Raw genomic sequence first — 18,938 nt, forward strand, 5'->3', positions numbered from 1 at the left:
TTGCCCAGGGGGCTGCTGTTACCTTTAGGAGATGTTGAACAAAGCAGGAGTCAAGTGTCACCTTTAAGACCCACCAATTTGTATTTAACTAAATTAAATAAATCTAAATGAAAATTGGTTGGTCTTAAAGGTGACACTTGACTCCTGCTTTGTTCAGCTGCTTCAGACCAGCACGGCTGGTCTCTTGGATCTATCTTTAGGAGATGTGGAGAATCAGGGATACTTAGGAAAAACTTCTACGCTTCCGAGGCAAATTATATATCTAATTCCAACTCATTTTTCCCCACCCAGAGATGGCAAGCTGGGCTACACCCAATACTAGCCAACCTGGGCAAGGGTCCAATCTACAAGGGGGCAGGCAGGCCACACCTGCCCAAGGCGGGCTCAGGTCTCAGGCTGCACTCCGTGAAGTTTCTCTAAACAAACTCCTGGGTGTGAGAAACCCAACTTTTCTTCCTCCTCCACAACAGGTGGCAAATAAGGAAGGGCCTGACTTATCGCAATAGCTGCAGTAAAACATTAATCATTTTATGGCCTTATTAAATCAAGGGTGACGTTTAACATAAGGCCGAGTTAACTCTTTGCTGTCTTCAGCCACTCAAACTCCCCGGCCGGCTTCCACTGGATCGCAGCAGCCTTTCCAAACCCAAAGCAAAGTCCCGTTCCTCCAAAAATACACCGGCATAGTCACACCATCACTTACTCTCCAAAGGCCAAAAACATCGGGGTCTCTTTGCTGGGAAAAGCATCGCTCAAAAAAGCACTGGAGACTTGGTAGAGGGCAAAAAGTTTCAATCCTGGGTAGGCTTCAGTCTAGTACAGGAGTGGCCAAACTGTGGCTCGGGAGCCACATGTGGCTCTTTCATACATATTGTGTGGCTCTTGAAGCCCCCACCTCCCCGTTGGCCAGCTTGGAGAAGGCATTTCTCTCTTTAAATCACTTTGCCAAGCCAAGCCAAGCCAGCCAGCAGTTTGGAGAATACATTGAAAGTTAAAGTTGTTTTCTTTCCACTTCTCTCTCCTGCTCACCATCCATTTTCCTTCCTTCCTTCCTTCCTTCCTTCCTTCCTTCCTTCCTTCCTTCCTTCCTTCCTTCCTTCCTTCCTTCCTTCCTTCCTTCCTTCCTTCCTTCCTCCCTCCCTCCCTCCCTCCCTTCCTTCCTTCCTTCCTTCCTTCCTTCCTTCCTCCCTCCCTCCCTCCCTCCCTCCCTCCCTCCCTTCCTGTTCTGCAGCTCTCAAACATCTGACATTTATTCTATGTGGCTTTTAGATGAAGCAAGTTTGGCCACCCCTGGTCTAGTATCTCATAGGTCCAAATCTTAGCTTTGCCTCAATCATCCCCAGAGAATCTTTGGCAAGTCCCCCTCTTCCAGCCTCATTCCCATTTCCTGCAAAATGGGAAGGAAGATTCACCTGGGGTGGGGGTGGGGAATTAAACAGAAAAGCATCCCCCATTACTGCACCTCCCAACTGGGAAATGGACAGCCTGCTAGATTTCTGCACAACAGAGAAGTCAAAAAAGTTGGCAGGCTCTCACTATATAAGAACAGACACACACACGCATAGCTACAGCGTTCGTGGCTTCTACCCCCTTCCCGGCACCATGAAGCAAACAGTTAACCGTAGCGTCTGTTTGCCCAGGTCTGAAAGCAAAACAGTTTCTATAGGCTCCACCCTGGCAAAAGCCAGCTCCCGTCCTGCCCCTAGGAAAAGGGGCATCTTCCCATTCCTTCCTTCTAGAGTATAAAACAGCTCAAGTCAACGGCCCAGTCACAGACTGACTCAGCCATGGGTATCACCGTCCGGCTTACTAGGGACTCTGATGCCACGAGAAGTGAGCCCACTTTCCCTTACTGCGGGCAGAACTACGAGGATCTGAAGCGCCAGTCTAAGCAGCGGGGGTCTCTCTTCACCGACCCTTTCTTTAAAGCCAGTCCCGAATCGATTGGCTACAATGAACTGGGGCCTGGTTCCATGGCCATCCAGAGACTGATTTGGAAGAGGCCGAAGGTAGGCTGAGATTACGACAGTCTTTGCTTTGCGCCGGCGCTAGAAGAACCGCTTTCTAAGAAAAGAAGGCAGTCTGTTCGCCACCAGCGTCGCGTCCTGGTTAGAGTCAGAAGCCGATGCGTCTCTCATCTTTTTGAACCTAGCGTTGCCAAACAAATGAGTTTGGCCACCCCTGGCCGAGAGCATCCCTGACCGGTGTTTCTCCAGCCGCTGCTTCAAGACTGCCAGCGAGGGGGACCTCCCCACCTCCCTTGGTAGCTGATTCCACTGGTAGCTGATTCCACTGAGCCTGCTCCGGCGGGGAGGGCGGGATATAAATAAAATTATCTATCTATCTATCTATCTATCTATCTATCTATCTATCTATCTATCTATCTATCTATCTATCTATCTATCTATCTATCTATCTATCTATCTATCTACTGTTGAACAACTCTTGCTGTCCAAAGGTTTTTCCTAATGTCCAGCTAGTTCCTTCCTGCCCTTTAATTTAAACCCACGATTGTGAGTCCTCTCCTCTGTTGCCAATAGGAACAGTCCCCCAGCCCTTCAAAGACATCAAGGGAGCCGTCGTGTCCCCCCCCCCACCTCCTCCTCACCAGACTGAACATTCCCAAGTCCCTTAGCCTTTCCTCAGAGGTCTTGGTCTCCAGGCCCCCAATCATTCTCCAGGCCGGTATGGCCAGAGATGGGGAAGGTTTTCTTGTTTCTTGGTTTCTTTTTGCTGTCTTCTGAGCCTGGAGCAGGGGTCACTGGGGTGGGGGGAAGAAGAAGAAGGAGAAGACTGCAGATTTATACCCTGCCCTTCTCTCTGAAGAAGAGACCCGTGGCGCAGTGTTAAAGCTGCAGTACTGCAGTCCTAAGCTCTGCTCACGAGTTTGATCCCCAGCGGAAGATGGGTTTTCAGGTAGCCGGCTCGAGGTTGACTCAGCCTTCCCTCCTTCCGAGGTTGGTAAAATGAGGACCCAGCTTGCTGGGGGGAAAGTGTAGATGACTGGGGAAAGCAATGGCAAACCACTCCATAAAAAGTTTGCCGTGAAAACGTGAAAACAACATCACCCCAGAGTCGGAAATGACTGGTGCTTGCACAGGGGACCTTTCCTTCTCTCTGAATCAGAATCTCAAAGCGGCTTACAATCTCCTTTCCCTTCCTCCCCTACAACAGACACCCTGTGAGGTAGGTGGGGGCTGAGAGAGCTCTGACAGAAACTGCCCTTTCAAGGACTACTTTTGGGAGAGCTACGGCTGACCCAAGGCCTTTCCAGCAGCTGCAAGTGGAGGAGTGGGGAATCACACCCGGTTCTCCCAGATAAGAATCTGCACACTTTACTACACCAAACTGGCTCTCCTCACAAGTATTTATGAGTTTCCTGCATTGTGCAGAGCGTTGAACTAGATGACCCTGGAGGTCCCTTCCAGCTCTGTGATTCTATGATAATGCAGAGGTCAGATCCAAGAAAAGAAGGAATGACAACTCTTTACTGTTCCCGCAGGAAATCTGCAGGTACCCCAGGTTTATCTGTGAAGGAATGAGCCGGACTGATGTCTGCCAGGGACAAGTGGGTAAGATTTCATCAGTTCTCTTTCCCTGTAACTTTACGGCTTCAGCATTCAATTGAATTTTTTTATATTAAAACACTGATATCCTGTGGGGGTTGCCAACTCAAGTTAAAGACATTTCTGGGGACTTTGAGGGTGGAGCCAGGAGACTTTGAGGGTGGAGTCAGGAGCCAGGTTGGGACAAGCATGATTGAGCTCCAAAGGGAGTTCTGGCCATCACCTTTAAAGGGACCGCACATCTTTTAAATTCCTTCCCTCCGTTTGGAAATAATGAAGGATAGGGGCACCTTCTTTGGGGGCTCATTGAATTGGACTCCCTGGTCCAATCTTTTTGAAACTTGGAAGGTCTTTTGAAGAGAGACTCCAGATGCTATGCTGTAAATTTGGTGCCTCTACCTCAAAAATAGTTCAAGAGGCTGTGGCATCAGGGTAGGGTTGCCAATCCCCAGGTGGGGGCAGGGGATCCCCTGGTTTTGAGGCCCTCCCCCCGCTTCAGGGTCGTCAGAAAGCGTGGGGAGGGGAGGGAAATGTCTGTTGGGAACTCTGTTATTCCCTATGGAGATTTATTCCCATAGAAAATAATGGAGAATTGATGCGTGGGTATCTGGGCTCTGGGGGGGCTGTGTTTTGAGGTAGAGGCACCAAATTTTCAGTATAGCATCTAGTGCCTCTCCCCAAAATTCCCCCCCAAGTTTCAAAACGATTGGACTAGGGGGTCCAATTCTATGAGCCCCAAAAGAAGGTGCCCCTATCCTTCATTATTTCCTATGGAAGGAAGGCATTGAAAAGGTGTGCTGTCCCTTTAAATGTGATGGCCAGAACTCCCTTGGAGTTCAATGATGCTTGTCACAGCCTTGATCTTGGCTCCACCCCAATGTCTCCTGGCTCCACCCCCAAAGTCCCCAGATATTTCTTAAATTGGACTTGCCAACCCTGCATCAGGGGGTGTGGTCAATAGTAGTTAAAAACATGTTCAGTTAAAACCAAAAATAGAACTGCCAACTTCAGATCTCTTTCCTCTCCCCTCCTTACAAGATGTCTTTCATTCAATCCCCCTCAGAAACCCTGGCAAAGAGGCAGGCCTTGTAGCGTTTCCTGAAAATCTCCAAGGAAGGGGCCCACCTCATCCCTTCAGCAAGCCCATGCCACAGAGCCGGAGCCACGATGAAAAAGGCCCTGGCTCTAGCCAATGCCGAACTGGCCTGCCTAAATAGTGGGATAGCCAAAGGATCCCTGCCTGATGAACGCAGCTGGCACACAGGGAAATATAAAAGGAGACGGCAGTATTAGGGGTGCCAGCCTCACGGCAGGACCTGGGGATCCCCCAGAATTATAGCTCATCTCCAGACTATGGAGATCAGGTCCCCGTACGGTTGCCAGCTCTGGGTTGGGAAATACCTGGAGGTCTGGAGGGGGGGATCTCCCGGTTTGGAGACCCTCCCCCCACTTTAGGTTCATCAGAAAGCGTGGGGAGGGGAGGGAAATGTCTGCTGGGCACTCTATTGTTCCCTATGGAGACTCATTCCCATAGAAAATAATGGAGAATTGATCCGCGGGTATCTGGGGCTCTGGGGGGCTGTTTTTTGAGGTAGAGGCACCGAATTTTCAGTGTTGGGTCCAGTGCCTCTCCCCAAAATACCTTCCAAGTTTCAAAAAGATTGGACCAGGAGTTCTAATTCTATGAGCCCCCAAAGAAGGTGCCCCTATCTTTCATTATTTCCTATGGAAGGCAGGCATGCAAAAGATGTGCGGTCCCTTTCAATGTGATGGCCATAACTCCCTTTGGAGTTCTATGATGCTTGTCACAGCCATGCTCCTGGCTCCACCCCCAATGTCTCCTGGCTCCGCCCCAAAGTCTCTTGGCTCCACACCCTAAGTCCCCAGATATTTCTTGAATTGAACTTGGCAACTCTATCTGGAGATGAGCTGTAGTTCCAGGAAATCCCCAGCCCCCACCTGGAAAATGGCATCCCAGTTCTGAACTGAGATGGCTTCCCTGTATGGATTGTAGTGCTGAAACAGAAAACAGGAATGTTTGCCTTATGCATCTCCATAACGTTTCTGAAAAGGCTGTCTCCAAAGCTAGAGAGAACATGAGGATCTTCTAGAAGCCAGAGAGTCAGACTGATTCCCCACTAGCCTTATGCCACTCACACTCTCCAGTTTGGTATAGTGGTTAAGTGTGCAGACTCTTATCTGGGAGAATTGGGTTTGATTCCCCACTCTTCCATTTGCAGCTGCTGGAATGGCCTTGGGTCAGCCATAGCTCTTGTAAGAGTTATCCTTGATAGGGCAGGCGCTGTGAGAGCCCTCTCAGCCCCACCCACCTCACAGGGTGTCTGTTGTGGGAGGGAGGAAGATATGGAGATTGTAAGCCACTCTGAGTCTCTGATTCTGAGAGAAGAGTGGGGTATAAATCTGCAGTCTTCTTCCACTTCTTCTCAGCCCCACCCATCTCACAGGGTGTCTGGTGTGAGGGAAGAAAATATAGGGGATTGTGAGCCACTCTGAGTCTCTGATTCAGAGAGAAGGGCAGGGTATAAATCTGCAGTCTTCTTCCACTTCTTCTCACCCACAGGGTGTCTGGTGTGAGGGGAGAAGATATAGCAGATTGCGAGCCGCTCTGAGTCTGATTCAGAGAGAAGGGCGGGGTATAAATCTGCAGTCTTCTTCCACTTCTTCTCAGCCCCACCCACCTCACAGGGTGTCTGTTGTGGGGGGAGAAGATATAGGAGATTGTAAGCCTCTCTGAGTCTCTGATTCAGAGAGAAGAGAGGGGTATAAATCTGCAGTCCTCTTCTTCGCGGGGCTCCCATCGGATTTCATGCTATCTACCCTGTGCCGCAAGCCGCTCCGCCTCTTTCATGCAGCAAGCAAGATCCTCTAAAAACCAGTTTCTGTTTGCCACGCGAAAAAGGCAAAGCGAGTTGTAGCCCCGGATAGTGTGAAATCCGACGGAAGCCCTGCGGAGAAGAGGAGCATGAGAGTGGGATAAGGCTAGTGGGGAATTGGTCTCCGTTTGTGTGTGCATTCTCTTTGCTTCCTGTGTCTCAAACGGTGCTGAGGATGTCCCGTTTCTCTTGCCCACAAAAGGAGACTGCTGGTTCCTGGCCGCAGCTGCATCCCTCACCTTGTACCCGCAGCTGCTGAGACGGGTGGTCCCTCAGGAGCAGAGTTTCGAGGCTGAGGATTACGTCGGCATGTTCCACTTCCGGGTGAGTCTGGTGGGACCTCGTGTCTTGGCCTTCTTGGTGGCTCAGAAGGATATGCTGGTCTCCGGGTTCTGGTGAAGGTGGATGGAGGGAGGGACAGCGATAAGGAATGCATGCATGCAAATGTAAAACTCCTGGCTGTTGGAGACAACATGATAAATAAAGGGTGTTTTTACATTCAGTTTGAAGAAGATGAAGATATTGGATTTATATCCCGCCCTCCACTCCGAAGAGTCTCAGAGCGGCTCACAATCTCCTTTACCTTCCTCCCCCACAACAGACACCCTGTGAGGTAGATGAAGATATTGGATTTATATCCCGCCCTCCACTCCGAAGAGTCTCAGAGTGGCTCACAATCTCCTTTACCTTCCTCCCCCACAACAGACACCCTGTGAGGTAGATGAAGATATTGGATTTATATCCCGCCCTCCACTCTGAAGAGTCTCAGAGCAGCTCACAATCTCCTTTACCTTCCCCCCCAATAACAGACACCCTGTGAGGTAGATGAAGATATTGGATTTATATCCCGCCCTCCACTCCGAAGAGTCTCAGAGCGGCTCACAATCTCCTTTACCTCCCCCCCCCCCCACAACAGGCACTCTGTGAGGTAGATGAAGATATTGGATTTATATCCCGCCCTCCACTCCGAAGAGTCTCAGAGCGGCTCACAATCTCCTTTACCTCTCTCCCCCACAACAGACACCCTGAGAGGTAGATGACGATATTGGATTTATATCCCGCCCTCCACTCAGAAGAGTCTCAGAGCCGCTCACAATCTCCTTTCCCTTCCTCCCCCACAACAGGCACCCTGTGAGGTGGGTGGAGCTGAGAGGGCTCTCACAGCAGCTGCCCTTTCAAGGACAACCTCTGCCAGAGCTCTGGCTGTCCCAAGGCCATGCTAGCAGGTGCAAGTGGAGGAGTAGGGAATCAAACCCGGTTCTCCCAGATAAGAGTCCGCACACTTAACCACTACACCAAACTGGCTCTCCAGAGTTTTAGAGTCTTCAAATCGCCTGCCACTGTTCCACTTGAATTATTTTCCTTTTACATTGGTGGACTTGCTCTGCTCATTTTGCGTAGCCAAACTTTTATATTTCCTGCTGAAAGTGTTTCAATTTGGGGGGGTGGGGGGAGGTCTCTGATCAGAGGGCAGACAGAATACCAGCGCTTAAATTACAAGGCATTGATATGTAAAAATTTCAAGTGCTGTCAGTTCTCATGCAAATGACTGCACCTTGTGGTGGCTTTTGGAGGAGTTTTTTAAAAATGCATGAAAACTTCTACAATACAAGTTTGAAACGCCTGTCGAGAAATAACCGGGTCGAAACTAGTTTCGAGAAAAACGTTGCAGCAGCAGTGCCGGAACTCATCTCACCGAAACAAATGTGGATGCTTCGGGCAACAACAATGCAAAACAGTTGTGAGCAGCGGTCATTTTGTAGAAAAATAGGTGGTGGGGCTCATCCATGGATTGTTATGCAGCTGCAATACTATTCAGTGGACAAGGAGGTGGAAGTCTCAGAAGGAGGAGGAAGAACTCTCAGAAGGGTTCAGGAGCTGTGCTCCTGTGAGCTCCCACTGAATCTGAGGCCTGGTTGTGAGAACATTAGATAATGTAAAAGGTGAGTTTCCAATGCGGTGATAAAAACACCCTATGTCTTTATAGGAGGGGGGGAGGGCTGCCAACCTCCAGGTGATGATCCTGGAAAAAACTGTGCAATAGAAAGAAATACACTAGGCCTGACAACAGACAACTGGTTTGGGGTGGCTTCAAGCCGAAAATAGAGTGCCCCAGAGCTTCTGGAAGGCGCTTGGGAAAGGGGCAGGCTCTGGGCACCCAAGGAGCATCTGGAATGCTCACACAACCCATCCATGGCTCCCCGGGTGCTCTTTGAGTGCTTCCTGGCCTTCCAGACAGCCAGGGAGGTGCCTCAGAGTTGCCCCAGCGAAAAGGCACTACTTTCGAGCTGGCTCCTGACAAGCTGGGGACGGGTCAGGGGCGGGAGGGGGACAGGAGGCATGTGTGTGTGTGTGAACACCCTTTTTTGGTCCACCTGCCTCCCGTCCCCGGGGCGGCTTTAAATGCCTGTCCATTCTCACCCCAGTAGCTCTATTTGCAACAGTTAATACGGATATGTCACATTGCTATTCATGATAACATCAAAACGGAGCAGCTAAGACCATTTAATTGTGGCTCATTGCATCATTTAAGAGCCCCCGTGGTGCAGAGTGTTAAAGCTGAAGTGCTGCAGTCCTAAGCTCTGCTCACGACCTGAGTTCGATCCCCGGCGGACACTGGGTTTTCAGGTAGCCGGCTCGAGGTTGACTCAGCCTTCCATCCTTCCGAGGTCGGTAAAATGAGTCCCCAGCTTGCTGGGGGGAAAGTGTAGATGACTGGGGAAGGCAAGGGCAAACCACCCCGTAAAAAGGTCTGCCGTGAAAACGTCGCGAAAGCAACGTCACCCCAGAGTCGGAAACGACTGGTGCTTGCACAGGGGACCTTTTCTTTCCATTGCATCAACGTGGTTGCAGAAGTGCACATACACTTATAATAACAAGACGTGAATTCAAGCCACAGTCTCTAAAGGAATATTCATCACGTGAGAAGAGATGGTGGACTCTTTGGTACAACTAGTACTCAAGAAGGTGCTGGTAGAATTCTTCAGTGGTAAATTGTGACATGCTTCCTAGGGAAATCTCCGCGTGTTTCAGTAGCGACCAGGGTTGGAATTCTAGCAGGGGCTCCTTTGCATATTAGGCCACACCCCCATGACGTGGCCAATCCTCCATGAGCTTACAAGGCTACATCAGGGAGGTGTGGTCTAATATGCAAAGGAGCTCCTGCTAAAATTCCACCGTTGGTAGTGACCTTTATCTGTTACTCTTATTCCAGGGTATAAATCTGCAGTCTTCATCTAAATCTGCAGTCCATCTAAATCTGCAGTCTTCTTCTTCCGTTACTATCTGAAACTAAATACATGCAAACAATTTCTCTCAGTGGCATTAGCGGTTCTCCAGTGCGGTAAAAGCCGCTGAGAGAAATCGACATATTGACTGCTGCGTTTGTATTGTATTGAGCATTGGGTGAGTTGTGTTGTAAATCTTTCTATGTTTTCGAATGGGCTTTGTTGCACATTTTGCATATTGTGTTTGTATTCACAATTGGTATGACTCTATTTGGAACCACTTTTTTGTTGCTGTTGTTCAGTCGCACAGTCAAGTCCGACTCTTTGCAACCCCCTGGACAAAGTCATGCCAGGCCCTCCTGTCTTCCACCATCCTCCGAAGTCTGCTCAAATTAGTGTTAGTTACATCAGTAACGCTGTCCAGCCATCTCCTCTTGAAGAGATCTCTTGTCCTTCCCATTCTTTTATTTTCCTCTATCGCTTTGCATTGTTCCTTCAGGAAGGCCTCCTTGCCTCTCCTTGCTGTTCTCTGGAAATCTGCATTCAGTTGGGTGAATTTTTCCTTTTCACTTTTGCCTTTTGCTGTCCTTCTTTCCTCAGCTATTTGTAAAGCCTCATCAGACAGCCACTTTGCTTTTTTTGCATTTCTTTTTCTTTGGGATGGTGCTGATTGCTGCCTTCTGTACGATGTCGTATATGCATGATTGACTATTTAATCAAATTTTAAAAAATTAAAAGAAGGCCAAGGGAGGCATCCAATTCAAGGAGATAACACCAGTACACACTAAAGAGTGTTGTAGCGTCCAGACATGCTGAGTCACTCACTCGAGTGTGCAACAGAGCTGGAGTGGAATTCTAGCAGGAGCTCCTTTGCATGTTAGGCCACACCACCTGATGTAGCCAATCCCCCAAGAGCTTACAAAAAAGAGCCTTGCAAACTCTTGGAGGCTTGGCTACATCAGGGGTGTGTGGCCTAACATGCAAAGGAGCTCCTGCTAGAATCCCACCCCTGCAACTGAGTATGGGCGTTGAAAGGATTTGCAAGTGAGAGAAGGCCCCGCAGGCAGCTAGGGGGATGCAGCTGTGGGGTGAAAAGGAGGACATGAGTGGGGCCCAGGTGGTGGCAGATGGGTGCCTTTGGGGACCACCTGGCCAGGGTTCCCAAATACCGGGAATCGGTCCTTCCTCCAGCACATTCCTTTGCTAGTCAAAGCTAGAAACCATTTTGGAGGGAGCTGGAAGAGGGCTGAGCAAAGCTCGGCTCCTGTGTTGTACAAAAACTTCCTTTTTGTTACACGTTGCCTGCGGTCAGGCAGGATTTGCACAGAGGACACACAACCTGCCGCGTTGGTTGTCGGAGACGGGAGGAGCACGCGTGCCGCAAGCTCTTGTCCTCGGGTTAGTGTCCCGCTTCAGTCTCCCGCTCTACCCTTCTGAGCTGCTCATCCCTCTCTCCTTCCCCAGTTCTGGCAATACGGGCAGTGGATGGACGTGGTGGTGGACGACCTCCTGCCCACGGTGGACGGAAAGCTGCTTTTCGTGAGCTCTGCAGAAAGGAACGAGTTCTGGATGCCTTTGCTGGAGAAAGCCTATGCCAAGTGAGTCAGGTCTCCCGTCTCCATTGGGAGGGCTGCTGAAATCTGAGCTGCCCTTGATCTAGACGCGAGGCTCTGCACCGCGATATCGTTTTGCCCTGGGTTAACAGGCGTTTGTAGCATTCAGTCCTCAACTTTGCAATGGCCAGAATGCGTCTGGAATCGCACACCAATGCAAGTAGTTGCGTGCAGGGGTGGGATTCTAGCAGGAGCTTCTTTGCATATTAGGCCACACACCTCTGATGTAGCCAATCCTCTAAGAGCTTACAAGGCCCCTTTTCGTACGCTCTTGGAGGATTGGCTATATCAGGGGGTGTGGCCTAATATGCAAAGGAGCTCCTGCAAGAATTCCACCCCTGGTTGTGTGTGTGTGTGTTTGTTAGGGTTGCCGGCCTGTCTGGAAATGGTGCTGCTGGGAAGTGCCATCAAGGCGCAGCTGATTACGTAGGGTTTTCAAGGCAAGAGACGAGCCGAGGTGGTTTTGCCCTTGCCTGCACCTGCAGAGCAACTCTGGACTTCCTCGGTGGGTCTTCCATCCCAGTACTAACCATGGCTCTAAGATCTGATGAGATTGGGCTAGCCCTCCAGGTCAGGGGGGAGAGGATCAGAGGCGGTTTGCTAGGGTTGCCAATCCCCAGGTGGGGGCAGGGGATCCCCCGGTTTGGAGACCCTCCCCCCGCTTCAAGGTCATCAGAAAGCGGGGGGAGGGGAGGGAAATGTCTGCTGGGAACTGTTATTCCCTACAGAGATTTATTCCCATAGAAAATCATGGAGAATTGATCTGCAGGTATCCGGGGCTCTTGGGGGGCTGTTTTTTGGGGTAGAGACACCAAATTTTCAGTACAGCATCTAGTGCCTCTCCCTAAAATACCCCCCAAGTTTCAAAAAGATTGGACCAGGGGTCCAATTCTATGAGCCCCAAAAGAAGGTGCCCCTATCCTTCATGATTTCCTATGGAAGGAAGGAAATGAAAAGGTGTGCCGTCCCTTTAAATGTGATGGCCAGAACTCCCTTTGGAGTTCAATTATGCTTGTCACAGCCTTGATCTTGGCTCCACCCCTAATGTCTCCTGGCTCCACCCCCAAAGACTCCTGGCTCCACCCCCAAAGCCCCCAGATATTTCTTGGACTTGGCAACCCTAGGGTTTGCCCTTGCCTGTCTCTGCGTAGCAACCCTGGACTTATTTGGTGGTTCCCCCATCCAAATACGAACCAAGGCTGACCCTGTTTAACTTCCAAGCTCTGATGAGCAGGCTATCCTGGGCAAAAATAAGCCCAACGGATGAGGTTCTAGAAGACCACAACTGACAAGGAGATTAGCAGCATTTGATTCAGTGCTTAGTTCTTGTGACCCTTTCTTACATTTCCAGGGAAATGCCGATTACCGTTTTGAGCAATTTTCTCACGCCAGTTAGGCCAGTAGGTTTGCCAAGTCCCCAGCATTGTCTGGTGGGGGACTTGCACATGCCCACAAAGCGCGATGATGTCACTCAGAAGGGACGTTGTGGCGCCAGCAACGTCGCTTGCGACCACCCTAGGCGATTCTGGGAAAACTATGATTTTCCTGGACTCACTAGCCATTTGGAAGGGAAAAAACTCTACGGTACCCACAGTACCATAGAGTTTTCCCTCTCAAATGGCTAGAGGGTCCAGGAAAACCATAGAGTTTCCCCAGAAATGCCTAGAGTGGCTGCCGCGTGATGTCGCCGGCATGATGACATCACTTCCGAACCAGGGGCTTGGCCGTCTATTGGCCATAGATCCTGGAGGGTGGTTTTATTTTTTATTTTTTTTGCCATCATCTGGGCATGGAGCAGGAGCTTCTGAGTGTGTGTGTGGGGAAAGGTGTTTGTGAATTCCTTGCATTATGCTGGGGGTTGGACTAGATGACCCTACAGATCCCTTCCAACTCTAAGATTCTATGATTTATAGGCCACTAACTAACAATCAGGCCTTCTCTGATATTTGTCTGCATTCCATCATTTCAGCATGCAGTTCTTCGGTTGGCATTTTCCTCTTCTTTTCCTATTGCTTCCTCCACAGACTGAATGGTTCCTATGAGGCCATGAATGGCGGATACATGAACGAGGCCTTTGTGGACTTCACGGGTGGAATCGGGGAAACCATCAGCCTGAAGACCCCAAACCCAAACCTCTTCAGAACCATTAAGGAGGCCCTGAGAAAGCGCTCTATGATGGGGGCGCATATCCAGGTAGAAGCAGGCAAAGGATTATGGGGGATTCTTACTCAGGGCATTGTGTATTCTCCCATTTTGTGCAAGGATGGAAGGGTATATTGGGTGTAGGATTCAGCTCCCTGAGAATGCTTTTCGATAAAGCAAGTTTCTAGACCTCATGGCAGCAAGGAGAGCAATTTATGAGCAATGCCAGAAGCCAAACAGTGACTGGATTTGATCTCAAGGGACCCACAAGAAGGATTTCAGCACCTTCCCATAGCTGGGGCTTCCTTCCCACCGCTCAGACCGGGGGTCCCCAACCTTTTTGAACCTGTGGCCACCTTCAGAATTCTAGGTTATGGGTGCAACCACAAAATGTCTGCTGTGGGAGGTGGGGCCAGCCATAAAATGGCTACCAGAAGAGGTGGGGCCAGCCACAGAACATCGGGGGAGGGGGAAGGTGAGGCCTGCCTTTTATAGCAAATCATCATCATTTCATGAAGAAGGTCTGTATGAGAGGGGGGAAGGCGAGGCCTGCCTTTAATAGCAAATCGTCAACATTTCATGAAGAAGCTCTTTATAACAGCCTGCCTTTCAGAGTGAAAATATTATTTTGCAGGGCTTTTTTTGTAGCAGGAACTCCTTTGCATATTAGGCCACACTCCTTGATGTAGCCAATCCTCCAAGAGAGGGCTCTTCTTACAGGGCGTACTGTAAGCTCCAGGAGGATTGGCTGCATCAGGGGTGTGTGGCCTGATATGCAAAGGAGCTCCTGCTACAAAAAAAAAAGCCCTGTAATGTTTTGAAAGCATTTGTCCCCCATACACACGGCTTATCTTCAGTCACACAGTGAAGATTCATGCACTATTGGGGGCAATTTCTGCCAAAGTTACATCTTTAAAAGAAAAATTGCACAGCCAATCAGAAGCCCTGCTGTTTAAAAGCTCCTTTTGGCTCCACCCACTAGGCTTCCCAACCCTCCCGCCCTGGAGGGGGACCCCAGGATTTCCAGCCTCTTCCCCCGCTCCCCAAAAAAACAGAAGCGGGGGGAGGGGGGAAATGGCACCAAGGAGCGTGGCGAGCTGCCCCATCTCAGAGCGGGTGATGCCGCTGCACGGCTGCCGCCTCTTCTCCGCTTCACCGTGGCTGCTCCTCCAAGATGGGCTCAGGCTGGGCCCATCTCGGAGGAGCAGCGGGGAGGGGGCGGCGGCGGCACGGCGGCATCGCCCGCTCCGCTCTGACTCTGAGGTGGAGTCGGGGGGGGCAGGCCAGGAGCGTGGCGGGCCATGCTCCTGGCCTGCCTCCACCCTCCCCTCCCCTTCTCTGGTTTCGCCTCGGCTGCTCCATGGCTGCTCCTCTGAGATGGGCTCAGGCTGGGCCCATCTCGGAGGAGCGGCTGCGGTGGGGCGGGGAAGAGGCGGCAGCAGCGCGGCGGCGGCGCCCGCTCCACTCCGCCTCTGGGGTGGAATCGGAGAAGGGGAGGGTGGAGGGAAGGAGTTCAATTGTGCTTGTCACACCCTTGCTCCTAGCTCCACCCCAGTGTCTCCTGGCTCCACCCCCAAAGTCCCCAGATATTTCTGGAATTGGACTTGGCAACCCTACCACCCACTTTCTAAAAGTTGGCTGGCACCAGGAGAGGGGCCTGTGGGCACCACCTTGGGAAGCCCAGTTTAGACCATCTCCTGACCATAAGCACCCACTGAGGTAACCCTCCTGGGCTCCAGCCTAACAAAGGAACGTCCAGCCGGTAGCCAGAACAGCATCAAAAGGAAAGAGCAACTCTTATCAGCTTCCAACATAGAGCCATTTAAAGCTAGGGGTGCTAGGTCCAACTCAAGAAATATCTGGGGACTTTGGGGGTGGAGCCAGGAGCAAGGGTATGACATGCACCATTGAACTCCAAAGGGAGTTCTGCCTGGCCATCACATCTGAAGGGATCACACACCTTTTAAACGCCTTCCCTCCATTTGGAATAATGACGGATAGGGGCACCTTCTTTTGGGGCTCATAGAATTGGACCCCCTGGTCCAGTCTTTTTGAAACTTGGAGGGTTTTTTGAGGAGAGGCGCCGGATGCTATGCTACAGATTTGGTGCTTTTATCTCAAAAACCAGCCCCCTAGAGGCCCAGACACCCACAGATCAATTCTTTATTATACCCCATGGCAGGGGTGTCAAACATGCAGTTTGGGGGCCAAATCAGGCCCCCGGAGGTCTCCTATCAGGCCGCCGAGTAACTGGCTGTCATCTGCTTCCTTCTCCCAACCTCTGGCTTCCTTCTGCATCACAGCTTGCTTTGCAAGGCTTGCTCAATTTCACAGGAGTTACAGAGCAAAACTTCTATTTTCTCCATTGGATGAGGCTCCTCCCTTGGGGAGGAACGGGGGTAGGCAGAGCTTGTTTTGCCAGGCTCTCTCAATCACACAGCAGAGTTGCTGAGCCCAGCCTCTTTCTTTTACTGGCTGAAGCTCCTCCTGGGGAAGGAAGGAAAGAGCCAGAGCTTCCTTTGCTCAGTTCCCTGGATCCAATGAGAGAAATACAAAGAAAGCATCCTTAAGACCAATGAGCACTAACATGTTTTTAACAAGTTTTTTAAAAAATATATATATTTATGTTTGTGTTCTTTATAAAATCTATATCTCTGCTACCTAATCTTAAATACACATGTCCCAGCCCGACATTTCCCTCCCGGCCCTGCTTTCTGATGACCCTGAAGGGCAGGGGGAGAGGCTCCAAACCAAGGGATCCCCTGCCAGTCCATCTAGGGATTGGCAACCCTATTCAAAGCTGAGCTCTCCGGAACCGATCCAAAAGCTGACAGAAGCGAACCTGGGCCTGATGTTATCCTGATAAGCCATTTCGATTGCCTTCAGATTAAAGACCTCCAGGAGAGGGAAGCAAATACCCCGGAGGGACTGGTGAAGGGGCATGCTTACTCCATCACAGCGGTCTACAAGGTAAGCCTTGGGAAGTTCTGTCTTTTCTTCCTCCTGTGAGCTGTAGGTGAAAGTAGCGGAAGGACAGCCAGCAGAACAAGATGAAGCCCGGTGAGTCTGATGGGAAATGAGGGAAGGCCAAGACGACATGTTTTGGGGAGAGAAGAGTGCTTGGGTGAGGCAAAGCACCCACGACTGGCTCCCCCTCTCAAGGGTTGCTGTGAATGGTAATGGGCTTGTTCTATCCTGCAAGGGTTACTCACTGACCTCTCTGCCTGTACAGCCCTTATCATCTTCAAGGCCAGAGCTGGAAAGGGGTCATTAGAACCTGCAGCCCATAGGTGTGGAGCTGCCAATCTCCTGCCGGGAAACCAGCCTCCCATAAGAAACCCAAGAAGCAGGAAATTTATATTTTTAAAACAAATATAGAAAATCAAGCCACATCTAATAGTAACAACGAAATTTATTTTATTTTATCAAATTTATATCCCGCACTCCCCCAACGGGCTCAGGGCGGCCAACAAGAGCCAAAAACCACATCGAATATTAAGAACAATATACGATAAAATCAATCCACACGTTTTAACCATCAAATCCAAGATGCACGTCGATGTTTCTGAATATCTATATTTGTCCAGTGGGACTGCTAGTGCTGTGGGACATTTGCTACCTCTCCTTAACTATTGAGGAAAGGAAAGGAAAGGAAAGGAAAGGAAAGGAAAGGAAAGGAAAGGAAAGGAAAGGAAAGGAAAGGAAAGGAAAGGTCCCCTGTGCAACCACCAGTCGTTTCCGACTCTGGGGTGATGTTGCTTTCACAACGTTTCAATGGCAGACCTTTTTACGGGGTGGTTTGCCCTTGCCTTCCCCAGTCATCTACACTTTCCCCCCAGCAAGCTGGGGACTCATTTTACCGACTTCGGAAGGATGGAAGCCTGAGTCAACCTCGGGCCGGCTACCTGAATCCAGCTTCCGCCGGAATCGAACTCAGGTCGTGAGCAGAGAGTTCAGACCACAGTACTGCTGCTTTACCACTCTGCGCCACGGGGCCACAGGTAAATAGTCTGCCATGAAAACGTTGTGAAAGCAACGTCACCCCAGAGTCAGAAACGACTGGTGCTCGCACAGGGGACCTTTCCTTCCTAACTGTTGAAGGCAAGCTTAAATAATTCGGTTTTACAGGCCTGGCGGAATTGTGGCAGGTCCCGCAGGGCCCTGATGTTTTCAGGGAGGGCATCCCACAGAGGGAGGGCTATTGTCGAAATTGCTCAGGCTCTAGTAGTGGACAATCGAACTTCTTTCAGTCCTGGAATTTGAAGAAGATTTTGGGACCCTGACTGTAGTGCTCTCTGGGGCACATATATAAAGCCTCATATAAATATTGGAAATCAAGCTACATATAATAGTAAATCTAGCCTCACGTAACAACGAAAGAAGGAACTTGATGACGTGGGGAAAACCACCTTCAATTAAAGTCCATAAAGTCCAGTGATAAATATGAATCCAAATCTTCCAAAGTCCTTTCCAAATGCAATTAAGCACGGAGATCCAAAGACGGGATAGGACTCCATTGTCCCCATTTCACAATTGCTTCTTCTTGCTTTGTCAAGGCTGCTGCACCCAACTTTTTGGTAGTGCTTTGGAGCATTCTTGCCGTGTCTTGGTTGTGAAACATTCAGCTAGAGAATAAGCGATTGTGAAACGGGGACAATGGAGTCCTATCCCATCTTTGGATCTCCGTGCTTAATGCATCTGGAAAGGACTTTGGAAGATTTGGATTCATATTTATCACTGGATTTTATGGACTTTAATTGAAGGTGGTTTTTCCCACTTCATCAAGTTCCTTCTTTCATTGTTACGTGAGGCTAGATTTACTATTGTACATGGCTTAGTTTTCATTATATGTGGCTTGATTTCCAATATTTATATGTTTTAGTTGTTACTATTTTATGTGGCTTGATTTTCTATATTTGTTTAAAAATATATATATTCATTTCCTACTTCTTGGGTTTCTTATTCGAGGTTGGTTTCACGGAAACTGGGTTTTCCTACTTCTACTTTCCCATGAACTCTCTTTGGTTTGGTGTGGTGGTTAAGTGTGCAGACTCTTATCTGGGAGAACCGGGTTTGATTCCCCACTTTTCCACTTGCAGCCGCTGGAATGGCCTTGGGTCAGCCATAGCTCTGGCAGAGGTTGTCCTTGAAAGGGCAGACTCTTATCTGGGAGAACCAGGTTGGATTCCCCACTCCTCCACTTGCAGCTGCAGGAATGGCCTTGGGTCAGCCATAGCTCTGGAAGAGGTTGTCCTTGTAAGGGCAGACTCTTATCTGGGAGAACCGGGTTTGATTCCCCACTCCTCCACTTGCAGCTGCTGGAATGGCCTTGGGTCAGCCATAGCTCTGGCAGAGGTTGTCCTTGAAAGGGCAGACTCTTATCTGGGAGAACTGGGTTTGATTCCCCACTCCTCCACTTGCACCTGCTAGCATGGCCTTGGGTCAGCCATAGCTCTGGCAGAGGTTGTCCTTGAAAGGGCAGCTGCTGTGAGAGCT

At 50.0% G+C, this 18,938-nt stretch overlaps 1 protein-coding gene across 1 annotated transcript in view; it reads left to right on the plus strand.

The window, feature by feature from the left end:
• The first annotated feature begins 1,787 nt into the window (after positions 1 to 1,787).
• CAPN12 (calpain 12) overlaps positions 1,788 to 18,938 on the plus strand; it is a 52,326-nt gene continuing 35,175 nt past the window's right edge. The window contains exons 1-6 of the mRNA XM_060257755.1: positions 1,788 to 2,009; positions 3,455 to 3,572; positions 6,663 to 6,784; positions 11,152 to 11,285; positions 13,325 to 13,493; positions 16,329 to 16,412. Of these exons, the coding sequence (XP_060113738.1) occupies positions 1,788 to 2,009; positions 3,455 to 3,572; positions 6,663 to 6,784; positions 11,152 to 11,285; positions 13,325 to 13,493; positions 16,329 to 16,412 (849 nt within the window). The remainder of the gene's footprint in view (positions 2,010 to 3,454; positions 3,573 to 6,662; positions 6,785 to 11,151; positions 11,286 to 13,324; positions 13,494 to 16,328; positions 16,413 to 18,938) is intronic.

Source organism: Heteronotia binoei, chromosome 17, assembly GCF_032191835.1.
Source record: "Heteronotia binoei isolate CCM8104 ecotype False Entrance Well chromosome 17, APGP_CSIRO_Hbin_v1, whole genome shotgun sequence".
NCBI lineage: Eukaryota > Metazoa > Chordata > Lepidosauria > Squamata > Gekkonidae > Heteronotia > Heteronotia binoei.